The 22,871-nt window shown below is 39.9% G+C and overlaps 2 protein-coding genes across 2 annotated transcripts in view; one reads left to right on the top strand and one right to left on the bottom strand.

The window, feature by feature from the left end:
• Positions 1–19,482: 19,482 nt before the first annotated feature.
• Positions 19,483–21,470, bottom strand: LOC144053285 (ras-related and estrogen-regulated growth inhibitor-like protein). Its single transcript, XM_077567582.1, has 4 exons — positions 21,407–21,470; positions 21,245–21,298; positions 20,901–20,977; positions 19,483–19,896 (listed from the first exon to the last, which is right to left on the bottom strand). Exons 1-4 carry the CDS (start codon positions 21,453–21,455, stop codon positions 19,483–19,485), a joined length of 594 nt encoding a protein of 197 aa, XP_077423708.1. The 5' UTR covers positions 21,456–21,470.
• Positions 19,755–22,871, top strand: part of slco3a1a (solute carrier organic anion transporter family member 3A1a) — a 50,381-nt gene continuing 47,264 nt past the window's right edge. Inside the window, exon 1 of the mRNA XM_077567575.1 lies at positions 19,755–19,924. The gene's annotated coding sequence lies outside the window, so the exon portion shown is untranslated. The remainder of the gene's footprint in view (positions 19,925–22,871) is intronic.

Here is a 22,871-nt window from a genome sequence, read left to right as displayed (position 1 = left end):
ACGTTCTGCAAAAACCTACGGAGGAGCGCCAAAGACGTTAAAAGACGTCCTCCCATTTTTTTCATTTTTTTTTTTTGAAACGGGCGCTGGGAAGGCTTGCGGAGCTCTCCTGAAAGTTTTAAGCAGGTCTCGTGAGCCTAATGACTATTTTTGGCCCCTAGAGGGCAGCGATGACTCTCTTTTGACAAGATCGGGTGGGCATCAGTAGAGGCGGAGCTAGAGCGTTGAGCAGGAGATCAGAATGGAAAACAAAGGAAAAATGCCAGAGCCGTTTTTTTCAAAGACCAAAAGCATCGCTAAAAGAGCACATTGTTGATGACGATGATCATCATCGATGATGAAGATGATGGTGACTCCGTGGTTGGAAAGCATTGACGCGGCAGTAGAAGACGTTAGATGGAGCTAGATGGAGGAGGGAACGGGCAATGGCGAGCGTTTGCAAGCAGCTCTACACTTACAAGACGAAAGGCATCGACCAACGCTAAAAGAGTACATTGATGACGATGATGATGAAGGTGAATCCGAGCTTGACGGCGAAATTGGAACCGCTGACGCGGCGCCTATGACGGTGTCGTAACGCGGAGCGCAACCGAGCACGCACAGGCGGACGTTCGATCGGCCGACGGAGAGTGCCCCGAGTCCAATGCATATTCATCGGAGGAGTGTGTACAGTCTGCTACTTGCTTTTTATTCCCCGGAAAAAAAGGCCGTCAAGAAAGTGTAACGTTTGCACGCAAAACGGACCAATGTGAAAGTGAAAGTAAACTGTTGTGCGAGTCCTGGCGTCTCCTTGCACGCAGGAGAGCGTTACAAAAAGAAAAACTGTATTTGAAACATCCACATAATTGTAAGTAGTACCACAGTTGCACACATTTGTAAATAGTTTGCGAAATTGTTTTGTCAAATTGTTACACTGTTGAATGGAAATAAACGTATTTTGCAATCAAAAAACACTTTTTCATTGTTGGTGAAAGCGTTTTACAGAAGTAAAGCACTATTTAGGTGTTTGTGGCATCATTCATGGACAAAAACAAGTGTACAATTCACTAGAGTGCATCAAATAACATCGTTTCACAAAAAGCTCTTTTTCTCCATTTTTTGTTTCAAAAGAGAGAATTTCGGTGAACGTAACCATTTTCTATTGTTGATTACTGAAGAACGGAATAAGGTAGAAACAAACTTTTTTTGAAACCCGTTTTTGAAAACGTCTGGCAGTCAAAGAGTTAATGAAAATGAGAGAACATTTCTCTGGATGGAAAGTCACATGACCATAATGGTCTCTTTAAACCCTTTTTTTTTTGGGACAATAATGTTCTATGCAGCCCCATTAGTCTTGCATGAGTGAAATATGAGTAATGAAGCAGAATCCATCCATCCGTTTTTATCCATCTCAGGGGGCGGCCATTTTGCCACTTGCTGTCGACTGAAAATGACATCACAGTTGCTCAGGTCTCGGGCAACAACCAATCTGAGCTCAGCTTCAGAAAACAGGTGAGCTGCGATTGGTCGTTGCCTGTGCCGTGCGCAAGCAACATTGATGTCATCTTCAGTCGACGGCAAGTGACAAAATGGCCGCCCCGTGAGATGGTTAAAAACAGCTGGATTTTGCTTCATAACTCATATTCCACAAATGTAATATTCATCAAAATGTCATGTTAAGACTAGTGAGGTCACATATAACATATTATTGGCAAGAAATGTTTAAGGTTGCCTGCCCCTTTAACTCATTTGCTCCCAAAAGCATATAAATACATTCTATTTTAAATGTTTTAAGTGTCCGAAAGACATATTTATATGTTTTTTTATGCTAGAGCATACTGAAGACTTTGATGCAGCCTCTCAACTTCAAAGAATGCTTGAAGTAAATGGTAGAAATTACAAAAACACCCAGCAGGTGGCAGAAGAGTATAAGAGATCAACCAGGGCTATGTTGCTAAACGCTCTTTCCCCACTGCTATAAACAGATTTGTGAAAAATTATTAAACTTAGCTATATTCTAATGTTAATTTCTGCAGAACGGAAACAGATAAAAATAAAAAATAAATCCTGATGAAAGAAGAGACTTTTTTTGTTTTGGGGGTGTTTGGGGGACTTAGAATGGATTAATAACCCATTTTTATTCATTTGAAATGTGAAAAGATTATTTAAGATATGAGTGATTTGAGTTACAAGTATGGTCAATGGACAAATGAAACTCTAATTTCAAGGCAAATGAGGAGCTTGAGACGAACGTGGCACGTCATTATTTGATTGATCTTGAAGCTGAGTCCACATTGGCTCATGTGTGCAGGATGAGTCGCGTAGAAAAGGTCAACCGATGGACAGAATAAAACAAACAAACCAAAGCTCCTAGCACAGATGATAGCATTAATATACCTTGGAGTTCATTTGCCGATTCCGATCTCTCAAAGCGTCAAACTGCAAAGGCTTCTTTCTGCTTGCGTATGCAGCGACGAGCTCCAATTTTCCACTCTTCACTCGATCTGATGAATTCCTTTCATGGGCTCAACTTCATCTTATCCGTCCTGTAAACTTTATTGCACAGGGCGACGCTCGGCCTGCAGCCAATCGCGCAACTAACGCAGACCGTATGACGCACAGCATGTTTCAATTTGTTCCCGTGTGTGCTTTCGGGCTTTCTTTGTGTGCTCAGGATCATGCAGTGGAAAGATGGATTCATGCAGTGAGCGACCGCAGCTTCACAGCGCGGTCACCCACGTGCAGCCGAGTAGTCGGCCGTCTTCATTTCATGTCTTCGTCGGCTTCTTTCTCAGGATTAAGTGCCGCAAAATGACATTTCCACGCACCGTATATTAGGGCTGGCTATCGATTCCAATTTCCTCAATCCGTTTGATTTCCAATCACAAGAGTTCAGTTCGATTCGATTTCGATTTTTTTCGAGATTCGTTTGGATTCATTTTGTCCAATCCGCTATTGATTCATTGTGGAACATCAATTCTTCTTAAACAACAAGGCTCTGATGAAAAAAAAAAGACTCCACAAACATTAAATTCCAAATAAAATTTTGCAGAGGCAGTAACTAGTTCAATGATTTCTTTATTAATGAAAATAACACGTGTTATAATCACTTAAGTGTTGAGAGAGAGACAGACAGACAGACATGTGTTATAATCACTTAAGAGTTACACAATGGTTGATATCAGCATGGATGAGATGAAAATGTTTTCCTAATTCTAATTCAATTATCGTAAATATAAATCAAAAAAGATTCTGAATTATCATAAAGTGCAACAAGTCGGGTCTTTCATAAATGTGAGAAAATACTTTTTTTTTTTTTTATGTAAACAGTAAATTAACTCTTTGACTGCCAAAAACGTTAAATAACGTTTAGTAAAATCCTACAGAGGAGTGCCAAAGACGTTAAAAGACGTTTGTTTCAAAACAGAGGTGAAACTAACCATTTTCTATTGTGGATTACTGAAAAACGGAATAAGGTAGAAACAAGCTTTTTTTTTCTGGTGAAAGATGAGAGTCCAATCTTTTTTTGGTAGTATGTGTGTTTCCATAGTCCAAACACATAATTTTCTATGGACCTTGAAAGATCAGTCAAAATGCTTAAAATCGGCTGGCACCCACGGCATCCCTTTTCTGAAAACGTCTGGCAGTCAAAGAGTTAAGATACAAAAAAAATTGGCCTTTAAAATTCGATTTTGTTGTTAATATTAAATAATTGATTCATGGTTTTATGAATCAATATCACGCTGGAAAAGGTAAATCGATTCAATATCGATTATTCAATATTTTAATTTTGAAATGTTATTCATTTTTCATTCATTCATTTTTTCATTCATGGTGAACAACTACCCAACACACTCATAATACAAACTGGAAGAAATTGAAGTAAAAAAAAAAAGAAAAAAAAAGAAAAAGTAAATAACTATTAACTTTATTTTGAAAGTAACCCTCCCAGGCCTGAATATCGCCATGAAGTGGAACACGTTGACATTGATCCAGATCATTTCATGCTCAGTGACCGGACATGTCTGGTGATTATGCCAACACGGGGGTGTTTTCATCTTCCTACAATTGTGTACAGATGCTTGAAACATGGAGCCGTGCATTATCTGCATATGCTGCAACGGTCGCCGATGAATGTCACAAAATCCTATCGGCCTTCTGAGGGAAATCATAACAATGAGTCTGCCACCCTTCTTTCGGTAATGACAGGAAATGATTGTTAGGCAGCATTTTGCATGCTGGTATGGATTTAAAAAAAATCTATTGAATATCAGTGAGGACATAATAGACTTGGCCAGAAAGCTGTTAAGTCATGTTGTTTGGCTTTGGCCAGGATTTGCAGTCTACACTGCTTCTTCCTCAATAACATATTTCTTTGTGGCTTTTACTTGCCTGTGTTTGTCTTCCAGCCGGAATTCTTCTTTTGTTTACATTTGTTTGATTAGATGGCGTGCAAGTGCTGTCACAGAGGGGCTCATTTATCAGTTTCAGCTGAGCAGGTCAGCGAGTTATTGTGGCCTGTCATAATGGCATGCAGTCGTTAGCCCATGAGCTAACCGTTAGCTCGCGAATTAAAGGCCATTTGGGAGTTAGCGTGTGGCCTAACGGTTACCCTGCGAGTTAACCGCTAGCTCATAAATTAACGGCTATTTGAGAGAAATCACGGTTAGCCCGCGAGCTAACCGTGAGCTCGTGAATTAGCTGCTATTAGCGTGCAGGTTAACAGTTAGCCCGTGAGCTAACCACTAGCTCGCGAATTAAGGACTATTTGGGAGTAATAACGGTTAGCCAGATGACCTAACCGTGAGCTTGTGAATTAGCAGCTATTAGTGTGCAGGTTAACGGTTAGCCCGCAAATTTGCGGCTATCTGGTGGTTAGCGTGCCAGCTTACGGTTAGCCCGCGAGCTAGCCGCAAGCTCACGAATTAACGGCCATTTGGGAGTAATAACGGTTACCCTGCGAGTTAACCGCTAGCTCATAAATTAACGGCTATTTGAGAGAAATAACGGTTAGCCCGCGAGCTAACCGTGAGCTTGTGAATTAGCTGCTATTAGCGTGCAGGTTAACAGTTAGCCCGTGAGCTAACCACTAGCTCGCGAATTAAGGACTATTTGGGAGTAATAACGGTTAGCCAGATGACCTAACCGTGAGCTTGTGAATTAGCAGCTATTAGTGTGCAGGTTAACGGTTAGCCCGCAAATTTGCGGCTATCTGGTGGTTAGCGTGCCAGTTTACGGTTAGCCCGCGAGCTAACCGCAAGCTCACGAATTAACGGCCATTTGGGAGTAATAACGGTTACCCTGCGAGTTAACCGCTAGCTCATAAATTAACGGCTATTTGAGAGAAATAACGGTTAGCCTGCGAGCTAACCGTGAGCTCGTGAATTAGCTGCTATTAGCGTGCAGGTTAACAGTTAGCCCGTGAGCTAACCACCAGCTCGCGAATTAAGGACTATTTGGGAGTAATAACGGTTAGCCAGATGACCTAACCGTGAGCTTGTGAATTAGCAGCTATTAGTGTGCAGGTTAACGGTTAGCCCGCAAATTTGCGGCTATCTGGTGGTTAGCGTGCCAGCTTATGGTTAGCCCGCGAGCTAACCGCAAGCTCACGAATTAACGGCCATTTGGGAGTAATAACGGTTACCCTGCGAGTTAACCGCTAGCTCATAAATTAACGGCTATTTGAGAGAAATAACGGTTAGCCCGCGAGCTAACCGTGAGCTCGTGAATTAGCTGCTATTAGCGTGCAGGTTAACAGTTAGCCCGTGAGCTAACCACTACCTCGCAAATTAAGGACTATTTGGGAGTAATAACGGTTAGCCAGATGACCTAACCGTGAGCTTGTGAATTAGCAGCTATTAGTGTGCAGGTTAACGGTTAGCCCGCAAATTTGCGGCTATCTGGTGGTTAGCGTGCCAGTTTACGGTTAGCCCGCGAGCTAACCGCAAGCTCACGAATTAACGGCCATTTGGGAGTAATAACGGTTACCATGCGAGTTAACCGCTAGCTCATAAATTAACGGCTATTTGAGAGAAATAACGGTTAGCCCGCGAGCTAACCGTGAGCTCGTGAATTAGCTGCTATTAGCGTGCAGGTTAACAGTTAGCCCGTGAGTTAACCACTAGCTCGCGAATTAAGGACTATTTGGGAGTAATAACGGTTAGCCAGATGACCTAACCGTGAGCTTGTGAATTAGCAGCTATTAATGTGCAGGTTAACGGTTAGCCCGCAAATTTGCGGCTATCTGGTGGTTAGCGTGCCAGCTTACGGTTAGCCCGCGAGCTAACCGCAAGCTCACGAATTAACCGCCATTTGGGAGTAATAACGGTTACCCTGTGAGCTAACCGTTAGCTCGCGAATTATCAGATAATTGGGAATTAGCGTGCGTGCTAGTGAGTGAGTGCATGTGCATGCCTGTATATGTTGTGCTAGCCACATTATAGTTGGTATAGAAATACCAGACATCTTGCTGAGGGTGCCAAGTTGTTTAGGACCTGCACTGCATGCAGTCATATGGCTTTGTCCCCGGTAGGTGCTCCGTTTGTTTACTAGTTGTGATCCTATAGAAAGTGTACGGTGTAACAGCTCATGTGAAATTTATCCAGCAACAGCAGAAGGCCTGATAGCGTCGCTCTTATTTAGCAGCCAACACAACATTTAGCAGGGAAATGTAAACACCTTTTGTACTTAGTGTTTATGGCCCTCTTGAATATAATTTGCAAGCAAGCATAATCCATTTTTTACAGTGTGCGCATTTTGGAGCTATAAATGTTCCCAAGGCCAAGCAGGCAATAGTCATGATGTAACATCTTAAGAAAGACCTTTTGGTACCCTGGAGGCTTTAGTGCAAAGCTGAAACAATGAATAAAAAATAATTTAGTTTATGAAGTGAAATAATGGAAATTGTCAAACGGTCACCATTATAAAGCTTTAATAACTTTGACATTCTCTGTCATGAAAGTGTCCAAAATAAGCAGTGATGGCAAGTAACAGTGCAAACAAATACTTAGTAGATTTACTTGAGTAGATTCTTCCTGTTTCCTTGAGTATTCAGTTTACCGACAAATTTTACCATTTAATCCTTAAATTTGAAATGTGATATCTGTAATTTAGACTTCTCACGTTGTCAATATTTGTTTCTGTTTTCAATCCTCCCAGATGACCTCAAATGTTGTTTTGCAACCGTGATGCATCTCCACATTTTCCCATTTTTCATGGCTGCCTGGTGCTCTGACGGTTTTTCGATTCCATTATCCTGTCTTGGTACGTCAATAAAGGTCAAGATGATCTTGCCAGGTGTAACCTGTCAATACTTGGGAATCCAGTGGACTGGTTCGCAAACCCGTTCCACCTTCCGTCTCCTACAGCAGCCAGAAAAATTGTTTATTCTTGAAAATGAAGGTGCTCCTTGGAAGGAAACTTGAAATCAAGTTTTTTCGATGATCAAAATAGAAGGGCATTGACATTGGCCACCCCGTAACCATGGCTACCGGGGCAGCCGTCTGATTGGTTAACCAGACCGTGGGCGTCTTTTTCTTTCAATTATGTCAGACAACAGTGGGGTTATAACATTTGGTTTTCCTTCAAATTGCATGAAATAGCAATTTTCCATTCTTCTCATTTCTAGTCCTTGATCATAAAACGGCCAAAAGTTGCTAGTCCATTACCTTGAAATAAGGCCAAGGACCAGCCCGATACCGATAGCTGGTCACTGTACACGCCCATCCCTATTCAGCAGTTCTTGAGTGTTCCCCATCCAGAGATTTAGCGATTTTTGAGGATCACTTTCCAGGCTGGCAGCCACAGAGGAGAACTGATTGGACAGTGGCAGTAAATATAATGTAGCTTGAAGACTCTTGAAAAAGATTGTTGCCGACTCTCCATGCTACTACGGCCTGCCTGATAGCTTTTTCCGGTTCCGGTTAGCAGGGAGGCGGGATGTACCCAAAAACCAGCTGGTCTCATTTTTAAATCATTTACTGGCCCTTTTGCGAAGATTCAAGTGAGGCAACTGGACTTGTTGTTGTTTTCAGTTCTTCAGTTGAAAATGATGCCTCGGTGTTGTCCCCTGAAGGTTTTCGCAACAGGTTCTTGCGTAGCTGGCGGGATGACCAGCCTGCTTCCCAATCAGTCGGTCACTCACCTGCTGGCAAACAGCTCGTTAGGGCAGCTCTTGGCGAGGCGTGAGGTTTTCTCGGGATGTCAGGACCTTGTTGCAAACAAATAACAGCTGATGCCTCGAACCTCTTTTTCCCGTTTACAGACAGATTTGTCCATTTTGATGTCTTCTTTGATACCCCTTGCAAACCTTTCTTATCGATCACTTACCTTTGCATGAAAAACATGCATTTGCTTCTCTGGATTCTGCGCTCGGGGGTGAATCTGCTTTTATCGGAGGGTGTGTTTGAAATGCGTCGGACGTGTTTGGAGAAAAACATTCAGAGTTTCTCAGACAAACCAGCCACGGAGTTTTCCCGCTGTTTTTACCACTTTCAGACTCGGACGTAGTGGCTCTTCTTTGCCCTAATAAAATCTTTTGCCAGCAGGCGAGTGATCGATCCATTGACATGCCAGGATAGTTTTTCACAACACGCGTTTATTGCGAGCAACTGCAGGGGACGCCAACTCTTTCATAAATGGCCATTTTGGCATTTTTTTCTGAGGGCATGTTCAAAACTGATGACAAACATGCAGGGGGCGAGAATGTGGCCCTGCAGTCCTCCCGCCAATATCTCAAATAGGTCAGTTGACCCCATCTGTTGACGTCCCTTTTTGCCATGGCGCTCGCATACATCTGTCCAGCGGTGTCAATTTTCTGCGTGGGGATTTTATAAGCTCTTTAGCAATTTCTCTCTATGGTAACGCAATCGTTTCTCAAAATCAATGGAGGTGGTGATTGCAGGGACATTGTTGCTCCTAATGCCTTCTGTGATTCATTTGAGAGAAATAATGCATCCCGGTCATGTTTTTTTTCAAGTGAGGCGAAGCTTATGTCGCTGTAGTTACGAGGACTGCACGAATGCGTGATGACTCCAATTGAGTGGCCGAGTGGCTGTTGAAAAACGAAGGCAGAAGAATCAGAAATTTCCCATTCAAGTCAGAACGTGTCGTAGCATATTGTCGTCAAGGGTTACTAGCATACGTCACCGTACGTGGGACTTGACTGCACATATAATAATAGTACATATCTACGTGGGAGGTGCAAATGTACGTACGCGGTCAGTCGAGCGGACGCCCAGAAGTAGTTATGGGAATATAACGCTATTTTAGCAACGGGAATATTTGGCCGGCTAAAAGCCTCAATGTTGACCAGCTAACGAAGAGAACAGCAGACCTGAGAGATGAACTAGTTTAGCACCAGCTCGGATTAGGCTAGTAGCAACAGAAATGGATTTCGAAAGAGAAAGAACATCCTTAGTTCTGCCGTTGGCGCGGATACGGCACGGAATCCTGGAGGTTAAAGTTATTTTAAATATAAACCAAAAACCTTTCCATGTGTTGACACGCCAATGTAAGCTATACTACGAATATGGCTTTGTAAACATATGCTAAAGATAAAGCGCGCTTAAAGTGCACTATAGTTACCATCAGAGGTGGCAAATCCAGGTCCAGAAAGTAAAAACCCTGCTAGAGTTTGGCTTTAGCTAGCTAGCTAGCCAGCACCCTAGCTAGCTCCTTGGCTCCTCGTTTACCTGCTAGGGAGCTAGCTAGCTAGCTAGCACAAGGGGCTAAAGCCAAACTTTCTGGACCTGGATTTTGCCACCTCTGTAATTACCATTTTAATCATGCTCTATTTCTCATTTTGTTGGACTATGACGTGTTGTTCAGCAAAAGGACATGCGATAACCTATCCAAGTTGATTTGGTCATCATGTGGCCAATGTCAAAACAAATAGAGACGGCGGATCTTTGGTTCGATTCCCAAGTCCAGTCGTTACCACCATGGCTCAAATCAGCTGACTTTGTAAAAGGGATAGCGATCTTTTGCTTGCGACATTTGAATAGCTGTAGTGAGAAAGTTACAATATGAGCTATGGGAGGTCGAGGTCAACCAAGTGGATGATAACGGAAATAGGACGCAAATTCAACCATGGATGGATAGCTTCTTTTTTTTTCTGTCACCCAGTTCAAAATGTTAGCAAAGCTATGGAAACATTTGGTGTGAAAATAAGTATTATATATAATTAACAGTCAAAATTTTCGCTTTTGCTCCTACATGCATGTCAGCGTTTGGAGAAGCTCGGTTCCTGTTTTCTGATGTGAAGAAACCCATCAAAGACCTTCGGGAGGAACAAGAACGGAGATGACGAGTCGGATTCAGCATCACACGTACGCTCCAAAAGTTTGTTTAAACTCCATTTATAATTGATCCTATGGCGAGTTCACCGCCGCATTTGCTCACGATGAAACATTGCGGCGACAAAGACAAAGTATGAGGTGGATGAAGGCAAAAACAAATAATGGATGTAACACAGGTGGAATTTAGTCATCCGTTAATTGCTTTTGGAGCAGCATTAATGGGGGGGTGGGGGGGTCAAATATTTGAACATTGAGTGGCTGACTCATAAGACAGCCACTTGAAGCTCTTGACGCACACGAGCAAACGACCCTGTTGCATAGACGACGCTTTCAAACTCTTCTGTCGAGCGCGGGCACTCTTTTGCTAACAAGATTAAAATTCAAACATGCCTTTTACAGTCGCTTATGCTGAAACAGTATGGAAAATTACGCGCAATGTTCTCATGTGCAAATGAAGTACAACTTGAGGCTACTCAGCTTCATGTTTTATGCCTGCAGCATATGGAGGAGCATCAAAGACTCCAGCATAGAAAGTCTAATATGAAAAAAAAAAAAAAAAAGGTTCTAAAAATGGTTTCTACTGGCTTTTTTTGTCTGAACACAAAATGAACAAGAGTAATGAAATGCATTCACACTGCAGTTCATTTTTTTCACAAGTATCGATTTTTATCATGCAGTATGAACGGTACAACTCCGATTTTTTTCACACCAGACCTGAGCCTCTTTTGACCCTTTATAAATATATACAGTAAAAAATTGTTTGTTTGTTTTTTCAAATTTAGATGTAATTGCTGCATAGAAGTAGCCCATGTCTATCACACTGGAAGTTTGAACTAGAACTCAACTAACTGTGCTCTAAAGCTGACTGATGAAGATCAAATTTAAATGGAAAAATTATCTTCACATAATGTGACATTAAGATGAACATAATTTACAGGATGAATGTTCCGCTTATTACATATTGTTTTATATTAATGTATACTGGTTTAATTAATGAAGGAAACGTTTCTCTTTCAGAGATATTTATTTTGATAAGTTAATCTTGTTAGTTTATTAACTCATTCACTGCTATTGACGGTTATAGACGTCAAAATTCATTTTAACTATTTTGATTAAATTAAAAAAAAATTCCACTTTTGTTGACAAAAGTATGAAAACTAAGATTTTTTTTTACTGTACATTTAGAACAGATATAAAATTTGTGATTAATCGTGAGTTAACTAGTGAAATCATGCAATTATTTACGATTACAAATTTTAATCGTCTGACGCCCCTAATTTAAAAATTATTTTCTATAAAAAAAAGTGATTATTTAAATGTTGTTTGTGTATGTTTTCTTTTTTTTTATAATTGTAGTACATTTTTTAAAAATCTTATTTTTAATTTTTTTAATATTTTTATTTTATTTTATTTTTTTAATCATCTTTTCTTAAAAAAAATAATTGTAATAATTATTTTTTAATTTTCAATAACCTTTTAATTTTTAATCTTTCCTTTAAAAAAAATTATTTTATCGGATGACTTCTCTAGTTAGCTCCCGATTAATCACAAACTTTATATCTGTTCTAAATGTACAATAAAACCTTTGTTTCTAGGTTTTCATACTTTTGTTAACAAAAGTGGAAAAAAAATGTTTAACTTATAGAAATAAAGTGCATTTTTTTTTACATCTATAGCCGTCAATGGCAGTGAATGAGTTCAAAGCCATTTCTGAATAACAACTTTTCCATGGGTTGATATCATTCAAACATATGCATCCTATTCAACTTAGGTTTAAATAGTCCAAAAATAGTTTCACCTACAAAAAAATAGGGAGTCAGCAACCGTATTGATACAAAGAAATACAGGAAAGCTCGGAGGTGCGCTCGTAAATCAAGTCATTGCTAGCCGAGTGACAGCTCACATACCAAAAGCCTCCTAATTTGCTGCACTCGTAGGTGGAAGTGCCACTATTCATGGCACATAGTGACGAGGTGAGCGGCTGATATTTCGGGAGCTTATTCTGGGAAATATCACATCATGACGTGCGTGACACAGCCCGCCTGCGCCGTTCCACGACTAAACTAAAAACACGACTAGTCACGTCTGGCTGAGCGGCGCTGCTGACACACACGTCAGCTTGGCCTCCTCGTTATTCCCCCGCAATTTTACAGGTGTGTTTTTCCCTAAAACTTTGCTCAAATTCCAAATGACGTCATCTCAGGAGTGTTTAAATTGCAAGAATTATTTTTTTATCGGATTTGGGAATGCAGTTGACCACAATCCAAGCGTATTTTGCTGACGTGGCGGTTTAATAACATCTCGTTGATATGCTTTTGTCAAAAATATTCCCCACTTGACTATTTTTTGTCTTTAATATACTTCATATTATATGCACTTTATCAAATTGAAGGTATATGTACATATACGTAAGACAAATATAAACGCAACACTTTTGTTTTTGCTACAATTTTTTATGAGATGAACTCAAAAATGTAAAACTTCTTCATATACACAATATCATGTGTGGGACATTTTCAATGAGAGACAGGTCTGGACTGCTGGCAGGCCTGTTTAGCCCTTTCACGGATACAGTTGACCATTAGCCACTCCAGTGGACGCTAGTGTAGTCTTGACATACACTGCCATCCAGCGGTCAGTGTTTGTAAGTGCAAAAATATTGTCGTTGACTAAATAAACACCTTGGCTACTCTATTTCTCTCCCTCTCTCTCTCCCTCTCTCGCTCTCTCGCTCGCTCGCAGTCACCTTACTGCACGTTTACTTTATGTTTGACTGCAAACTGTCAGCATAAATAAGGAGCGCTCAGTCACAACTAATCAGTATGACAGCATTCTTCGCCATATCGCGGCAGCCTGGAGCTCCACCAGGGAGGATATGAGCCGCCAACGCATGAACGAGTTGCGCTTCAAACTGTGAGTCAGAGATGGCAATCAAATGAAGTCTCATCGCGAAGCGTATTACAATTCCAAGTAAGTCCAATGGTGTTGCTGCTGCCAAGGGTTTACATTACAATGAAGAGGAAAGCCCAAAAAGGGGCAGCTGGAGCGCTGAAAAAACGTTTCTTTGCACTCTGCTACCCTCACGTGGACATTTTTGGTACTTCAAATCTGAGTTTGTTTCCAAATATTTACTCTGGCTCTGGGGGGGAAATAGAAGGCAGAGGGGGCCCAATTTACCTTGTGATTATGAAACATGCTGAAATCGAATGATCTAAATCTATTATAAAAACAACACCGCTTTTTTTTGTGCTTTAGATCTGCTACCAATAATCAATGTGAATCGTAAGGTCATGTTGTGCCAGCTCGACTGCACATGCAATAATATCCAGCTGACAATGGACGACTTGCTGTCTTCACATTCAGTACACATTCCCGCCATCTCCCTCACACCACCTTTTTTTTTTTGTTTTCCTAAGAGCATCATTCAACAATGAATTTGAGACAAAAGGCCGCCCACACAAGACCCTACTGGCATTTACTACTTGTCACCCTTTAAATAACACGTTCAATTCTGTTGAACCGCAATTTTAAAAATAATGCTTTCCATTGGGTCATTTTCATGACATTTGTGTTTAGACCGATTGAAGTCATTCCTGTCACGGGTTTTCCTTTTTCATTCAGTCCACGTGTGTCTGACTTTCTCCCGGGCCATGAATCACGATATCACCGCGCTTGATTTCATTTCCGGGCGCACGTGCACGAATGTGGCCCACTTCGCCTCCACGTGAGCCCGCCGCCATGTGAGCGAGCAAACGTTTTTGCCAACTCGATCACACATTTCCTATTGGATGAAAGCCGTGCGAGATCTGCCGTGCGAGATCTGCCCTGAAGACGCGACTGCCGCGCGCTCAGCACATGGCAGCAGCTGATGATTAGCGGCGCCAGACAGCTAATGCCATCTTCATCGGCGCCGTCTCCGGTTTTGAGGGCAGGTCACAGGTGGCGGTTACCATTAGCTTTCACACGCACTACTGAAAAGCCCTAGCACGACACTATTTTAACACTCTCATCAACTACTGAAATTCCGTCATGAATACTACCTAATTGCTTTCTTACTGCTGACATTTTTTTCACTCATACACGCAAAACACTTGCACAAAAGAGAAATGCTCTCACACATACTACTGAAATGCTCTCACACATACTACTGAAACGCTATCACACACTACTGAAACACTCTCACGTCCACTACTGAAATGCTGCTATACACATTACTATAACACTCTTGTACACTACTGGAATGCTTTCACACACTCTATCGAAACATCCTCACACACTACTGGAATGCTCTCACACATACTACTGAAACGCTATCACACACTACTGAAACGCTCTCATGTCCACTACTGAAATGCTGCTATACACATTACTATAACACTCTTGTACACTACTGAAATGCTTTCACACACTCTATCGAAACATCCTCACACACTACTGGAATGCTCTCACAGGTTGAAACGTTCTTACACACACTAATGAAACTCTCTCATTAACATTATTAAAACGATCTTGCAACATTTCAGGTAGAATACAAAGACGGGATGAATGCCGTAGCGCTACTACTCTCATGTACTAGTGTCTGAAACTATCTCACACGTACTAATGAAATGCTCTCAGATCTACTACTGAAATGCTTTCACTCTACTGAAATCATTTTTTGCTCATACACGCTAGCAAAAAACTCACACAAAACTGAAACACTCTCACACATACTACTGAAACACTATTACTAATGAAATGCACAACTAAAATGCTTTCATGCAGCTAGCAAAACACTCTCACAGGGCTGAAATGCTCTCACACACTACTGAAACGCTTTCACACTACTAGCAAAACACTCACATTACTGAAATGCTCTTACACTTACTACTGAAATGCTAAAACACTCTCACTCACACTGCTGATATACTCTCACACGCTACTAAAATGCTTTCACTGATATCAACATGCTCACACGTCACTGAAACGCTCCCACACATACTGCTGAAATGTTATTTAATAAGCATTTTTTTAGTTAGTGTACTTTTATATGCAATATATTTGAATGTAATCATTATTTTAATTTTATGTTATCATCTGATGGGCAAACAATTCTGCGTATTAGCACTTTAAGCGCACCTTTTTTGGGGCTCTTACCCACACACAGTGTACATACTGTGCAATATTCCAGGAAGTGTAGTGCAGTGCATACACTATTTGCTTTTAATTGGCTTCCAAAGGCACATATTGCTCAGCGGGAGATATGTCAATAAATGTGCAGGTGAAAAAATGTACCACGTCTACTTTGGACTGCACTTTGATTTGCGCCAGGCGAATTGTAAGTTCAACTCCCTATTTGGAAGAGCTGCCGACGCGCTGTGGGGGGTCCGCTAACCTTTGCCGAGGAGCTCAGGGGAGCATTAGCAAAGACTTGCAGGCATCGGTCAACATTTTGCACGTTTATTATTAAACCCGCTGGAGGAGAAGGCTCATTGAGCAAGCACCTAGTTTTTTTTTATTTTTTTTTATACAGGCCACACATTCCAGACCCCCTGTGTGTTACTTTTATTAGGAAAGTTATTGTTGAGTTGGAAAAAGGAGATTGGGAGGTACTGTGTTCACTGTAGTTTGTTGTATAGCAAAATGATTTGGAATATTGAGGAATTCTTTTTTTTGCAGTTATGCTTTATACATGAAGTTAAAGAATTTAGTAGTGTGTTTTGTATGCAACGGCGGAATTTTCTGGAACTCTACAAGATCGTCTCAAAAGGAAAACAATTGTAAAAGTTGGCATAATATGACATCAAAACGATTGCAGTTCTGGGAAGATTTGTTTCATCTTCAGGGAAATGAAAAAGTACGTTTCACAAACGTTTTATGTTATTCACATAATGTTTTTGTATTTTTGAATAATTATGACTTTTTCTAATATTACAGCTTCATTTTGATTTAAAAAAAAAAATCTGTTTTTCTCATATTTTCTCATATTAGGAAAAAAATGGCCAATTCTTTACTATTCAATTAGGAGATTTAAATTGTAAATTTAAAAAAATATTTAAAATGATCATTCGTTTAATCATCTGAAATCATCTCATAAATAGATTTTTATTGTTGTTGGGATTCTATCGTCTAATTGTTCTCAAGTATGAATGAAAATAATATTACAACTTTAGTCTTAAAATATATATATATATATATTAGTTATAAAATCACAGCATAATCTTGTGTACCCGATTCTTGTGATTTTATGAACATTTATTTATTTTCAGTGTGTTCGGAATATTGTTGATGATGTGCAAGGTTTGTTTTCCAGGCTCGTGTGTGAACCCGCTTGGCAAACAACCAATACGTCTCATTGAAGTTGCTTCCACTGTAATGAAATAAAGTGAGGAGGAATTAGATGAGGTCAAAGGAAATCACATTTTCTTGTGGGGCTGAGCAGTCGTGTGCCTTTTGAGCGCGAGCTGCCGGGAAGCCGTTTGGACGGAGGTGAACATGGGAGCAAAATTTCTCGGCTCGCATTTGCCGCCTTTTTCTTCCGTGTCGTATTTCTCTCCTGTTGGCAGCATAAATGAAACGCATCACGCACATTTCAAGTAGTCTGATGTCATTCCGTTCCCTGCGCAGCTTTGGCGAATTTTCTTTTCTTTCTTTTTTTGGGACTTTCCCTATTTGGGCCGTGAACACCGAGATAAAGGTTGAGTGCTTCGCTTCTTATTAGCTAGAGTGTGAGAAGTCACAACTTTGGAAGATCACGTCACGGTTTCAGTCTGCTAGTGAATGATTTGCTCGAAGGAGCGAGAAAGAGCACAAACATTCCCGACTGGAGGAAACTGTTAAGTTCTTCAGCCTCTTTAAATTTGTGCCTTGCCTGTCAGATTCCTGATCCGTAAGAAAGGACAGTTTATACAACACTATTTTGCTCTGGCTGCCATTTATTTTTGGTGTCATTCCACTGTTGGCCATTAGTTGGTGCCACACTATTATGTTGGACATTATACATTTGAAAGAAGAAGAGTGAAAACAGGAAGTATTTCAAGTTTAGCCCAGATTGTTGAATGTGAAATCCTGGCTTTTGCGCCTACAGAAAGCAACAGCAGTAGGTTCGATTTGATAATGTACGTCTTTAGACATAATTATTGTCAATAATTGGGGGGAAAAAAATTATTTGTATACTGAAAACACACTTTTGTCTCATCCATTGCTCTTGACCTTTCTCCATATGCACATATTAAGTTATTAAATGTGTCTGTATTATGTTAAATGTGTGTTTAAAGACCTAAAAAAAATAAGCATTGTAAATGCTATCAAAACATGCCTAGAGAGGGAGTACAAAATCATTTCAGAAGAAAGCCACTTTCTGCTCCATGCCAAGGTTCTTATTTTTTATTTCAAAATATTGCCCTTGTTTTGCTTGTAAAGATGCAGATGCAATTTAAACGCTGCTCAGTGCAGGAGTGAATCTATTCTCGTGGGAGAAAAAGCCCAAAAATACTGAAACATTTTCAGCAAATCGGTGCCGTTTGTGTCGCCAGGAAATAAAATGCACTAAAAAATGATTAATTTATTAATTATTATTAAGGATTTTGCACATTGACTTGAATGCATATTTAATAGATCATAAAAAAAAATGGAGAGGTTAAAATCTCGACACGGTCCTGTTACCTAAAGGATTTTTTTTTACTGATGTTTATTTTTTTCAATACAGTTTTTGTTGAATGCGTGTAGTACATCGTGTCAGCATACTTTTAGCATGTTCGCATGTGGCGTATTCCGTGTATTTTGACAATTCTGTGTTCAAACCGCACCCCTTTTTACGTTTTATTCAAATGAGGAGTTTCAGTACAAAACAATGACATTAAAAAAAAAAAAATGCTTGAGACGAGCCAATAACCATTTTGAGTTGTTTCAGTACGCATATTATCAGATTTGAAATAAATTGAAAACAGACCAAAATGTAAGTTTATTTGAAAAGTGTTACAACAAGCGAATAACTTGTCACCTTTAACAGGAAGCTGAGGTAGTCATGTTTCCAAATTAACCATAATAAATATAAGAAATGAAATAAAACTGTTTCAAGGATTAGTGTTAGTGTCTTTAATGAATTTGAGTTGAACAATGTCAACGTGGCTCTTCCATTTTTCTGTATGCGGCTGTCAGAGCAAAACATTTGGAGGGTTCTTATCTGCGAGAAATGCTCTCTTCATGACAAAAGATCTCGGACCACCACTTGAAGTCCTGCCGCAAATTATAATCCAAAAACATATCTGTAGCATTATCAGCATCTCTGGGAAATATGATGTCCAGTGGCGCCTTGAGATACAAGTTAAATTTGCTCTGTGATCAAGCTTATAATTCAAAATCCTTGTATTTCAAATCATCCTTTCACATTGAAATGAATGAGAATACCATTAATTTGTTATAGCCTTTTGTGTATTTAATGAGGAAAAATATCACTCCATACATAATAAATACATTCTATTTTAAATATTGCCATGGTCCCAAAAACGTATTTATACTTTTTTTTTTTTAATGCTACAGCATACCGAAAGCTTTGATGCAGCCTTTGACCTGAAGAGGCAGCTTAAAGTAATGGTATTTATTATTTAAAAAAAAAAAAAAAAAAGCAGCTGGCAGCAGAGTATAAGAGATCAACCAGGGCCATGTTGAAAAAAAGTTTGCCATTGTTTTAAACAGATTGGTGAATAATGATGAAATTATATTCTATATTCTAATGCTAATTGCTGCAAAAGACAAACAGATACAAATGACTCTAATTGTTGTTTTGGTAGGTTCCATGTTTTTATAGAACAGAATATTCAATGGACCTTGCAAAATAAGTCAAAATCCAGTAAAACAGCCGGGAGCGAAGGGGGTTGCTTCTGTGAAAATGGCTGCAAGTGAATGAATAAAAAATATACACTAATGACATTCAAATGGAATTAAAATAATGAAAGTGTTCATTTGAAGCGTCTTTTTGGGAAGAATTGTTCCCTAGTTGCCAAAGTGAAGTGAGTTCACTGCCACCGTACAGCGCTTGTATCCTGAAAAGCTTGTAAGTTGAGTCACTCGTATCTCAAGGCACCACATGTTTCATCAGTCTCTCAGGTGGTTTGGTTGAAGTTGATCTACCGTAAATGAACGTCTGGTGTTGTTTCGTCAGGCTTCGAGCGTCACCAACGTCTTTGTCACAAGACGAGCGTCCTCGCCCGCCACGACGAGTCCCCTAAATGGAGTCCGTCCGTCGTCTGCTGAACACGGCGGACACGCTCTTGACGATGCCCTTGAGGCCCAGCGGCCTCTTGGCGCCCGGCTTGGCGTCCTTCATCCTGCCCGTCAGCCCGTGGAAGACGGCCAGCACGCCGTGGTAGTTGTCGGCCGCCGACACCTCGTAGAAGAGGCAGCCGGCGTTGAGGGCCAGCAGGCGTCCTTCCTCGCTGGCCACCGTGCGGCGGTGGTGGAGGTCGCGCTTGTTGCCCACGATGGCCACGGGCGCCTCGTCCGCGCCGGGGCGGCCTCGGGACGACTTGATGCTTTGCAGCAGGCGGACGACGGCGTTGAAGCTGGCGCGGTCGCAGATGCTGTAGGCCAGGACGAAGCCGTCGGCCCATTGGAGCTTCCTCTCCTTCGTTGACACGTCCTGACCAAACAACACAGACGGACGGCGGGTAAGGCAGACATTTTGAAACTTTTCAGATCAAGTACAAAAAAAAAAGCAACAACAAAAAATTCTCAAGGTATACTACGGAAGAGGATTAGGGCCAGAGAAGAGGGAAAAAAGGTTTAATCACAGAATTCTGACTTTAAAATGTGAATTCTCACTTTCATCTCAGAATTCTGATTTAAAGTCAGAATTCTGACTTGAAAGTCAGAAACTTTCAAGGCAGAATTCTCACTTTATTCTCAGAACTCTGATTTTCTGACTTCCACCCACAATTCATATCTATACGTCACAAAGTCAGAATTCTGAGATTAAAATCTGAATTCTCACTTTAAAATCAGAATTCTGAGAATAGGCAAGCTCTTGGTTTGCTAAAAAAATCACCGTACTGTATACACTTATATATTATTATATAAGTGAAAATGTAAATACAAAATGTAGCCTACTTTTGTTTTTGTAGTTAACTTATTCACTGCCATCGACGGCTATAGACGTCAAAATTCATTTGAAATATTTATTAGTTCAACATTTTTTTCCACTTTTGTTAACAAGAGTATGAAAACCTAGAAAAAAATATTGTACATTAAGACCAGATATAAAATGTGTGATTAATTGTGACTTAACTGTTGAAGTCATGTGATTAATTACAATTAAAACATTTAATCGCCTGATGCCCCTAATTTTTAATAATAATAATATATATATTTTTTTTGATTATTAAAAAATGTCTAGGTTTTCATACTCTTGTTAACAAAAGTGGTAAAAATGTTAAACTAATAAAAAAATACTTCAAATGAATTTCTGACCTTTATTGGCGTTAATGGCAGTGAATAAGTTGTAAAGGAGTTTTCTCTTAACTTTGTATTTAAGTTTGAGTACTTTTCTACTTTTACTTAATTAAAGGCCTTTTCTTTTTAGCACAAGTATCTTCTTAAGTCCAATGTGAGAGTACTTGTGCCACCTCGGATACTTTCTGTGCTTACCTGAGAATATGGCGAATCCCAAATGTTGACGGCAATTTCCCTCCCATCCACCAGAAATCTGTGACTGTAGATGGACTCTGACAGACCAAAAAAAAAGTCACTTTTACACGATTGTAATCCATACACAGCATATACAGTATGTAGAATACAAGAGACCACTACAAAAAAAAGTCCATTTTCTTTTTCCCCCCATTTATATTGACTTTATTACTTTATTTGATAAACTACTGACCACATTATTGTCAAAAAAAAAGAAGTGTTTTTTTTTGTTTTGTTTTGTCATTTTGGTCTCTCCGTTTTTCCAAGCTGTATGTTTAAGTTGAAGATCATTTTTAAAAACTCACCAATGTCTCCATACTCTCCTATGAATCTCCGCGTCAGCAGGCGCACTGTAAGCGCTGCAGGCGAGACATGACAACACGAGTTCAACATAATAATCATAATCATAAATGAATCCTCCTCCTCCTCGCAATAATGCACATGCAATGTGTGTGTGTTGGCGTTACCTGATTTTCCCACGCTCTCCGTGCCCATAACCACCACGTTAGCTTCCATGATGTTGCGCGTCCATGAAGACGCTGAGCTGCTGGACGCGAGCACGCGCCTATTTCAAGCAGGTCTGCGCGCGTGGGGTGGGGGGGGGGGTGGGGGGGCGGGGCTTGTGACGTCACGTACAATCGGCGACAACGTGCCTCGCGCGCAGCCTGCTGTTCTATGCAAGGAATGCAAGGAATGTATGGCGTCTTTGATGTAGCAAGGTTTGTCATTAAACATAAAAACATAGTTAGTCGTTCTGATTGATTGTTGATTGATTGATTGAAAGCAGTACAAAAAAAAGAAATGAAAAACAGCATATGAGGAAATTAAATGGTATATAATAACTATTTTTTTAAATCAAAATCAATATGTAATTAGTAGCTAATGATTTAAGAAAATGTGCAATATAATACAATAATGACGTGAAAATATATTAAACAATGTAGTTGCAAGAGAACGTTTTTTTATTTTTTTATTATGCTTATTTTATTTATTTAACATGTTTGCGGGGGTGGGGGGGGGGGGTATTTAGTTTATTTCTTTATTCATTCATTCATTTTAACGGGGGAGTGGGTTTCCTTGGTTCTGGACTATGTTTTTAAGGCAAATTACGAAAAATATTTTGTATAATTATTATATAGTATCCTGCGACCCTTGTGAGGACAACCGGTTAAGAAAATGCATGAATGGATGGAAGAATGGATGGATTATATAGTAATGTGTTTGTATATTTATTGTCAGTTTGGGACGATGTTTTAAAGTATTTTATTATTATTATTATTATTATTATTATTCAAACTCTTTTTGAAGTGTATATTTTTTCTTATATTTCTGAAGTGGGCCTTTGGAACCAAAAGGTCATAGTTCGGGTCCAGCTGCGCACTAAATTAATGAATTAATCAATTAATTAATTGAAATAAAAATAACAAAATCTGAGACCACATTCAAACCCGGGGACTTCTCAACTGAAGGTAGATCATTGAACCTGCCGACTGACTAAACTTTAATCCACAACGGACGGCGCTGACTTTCATTTTGCTTCCTCGTGCAACACAATCGCGCTGATTGGCTGAAATGCAGACTCTGGACTGTTTTTCCTATTCGAACAAACTGTCATACATTGAGTGTTAAATGAAAAAGGTTAAAAAATAAAATAAAAAAAAGAGGACGAAAATAGAAAAGAAAAAAAACAACATGTATCTTGGAAATCTCATTTTTGCGAGTTGTATCACGGCTCCACCATGACATTGACATGACCACATTTAATGTAATTTACCATTTAATTTCATGATGCCTTTTCTATAGCCTTGCCGGTGCATTCAATGTGAGGTACTCTATATTGTATAGAGAACAAGTGCTTCTTGTGCTTTTTAGATAGAGGTGAGGCATGAACTCATTACACAGGAGGTGGATAACATGTTTGCTCTACTACGA

This window comes from Vanacampus margaritifer, chromosome 6 (assembly GCF_051991255.1).
Source record: "Vanacampus margaritifer isolate UIUO_Vmar chromosome 6, RoL_Vmar_1.0, whole genome shotgun sequence".
In the NCBI taxonomy this organism is placed as follows: Eukaryota; Metazoa; Chordata; class Actinopteri; order Syngnathiformes; family Syngnathidae; genus Vanacampus; species Vanacampus margaritifer.
Note: the sequence above shows the minus strand (reverse complement) of the source record. Positions and strands in the feature narration are given on the sequence as shown.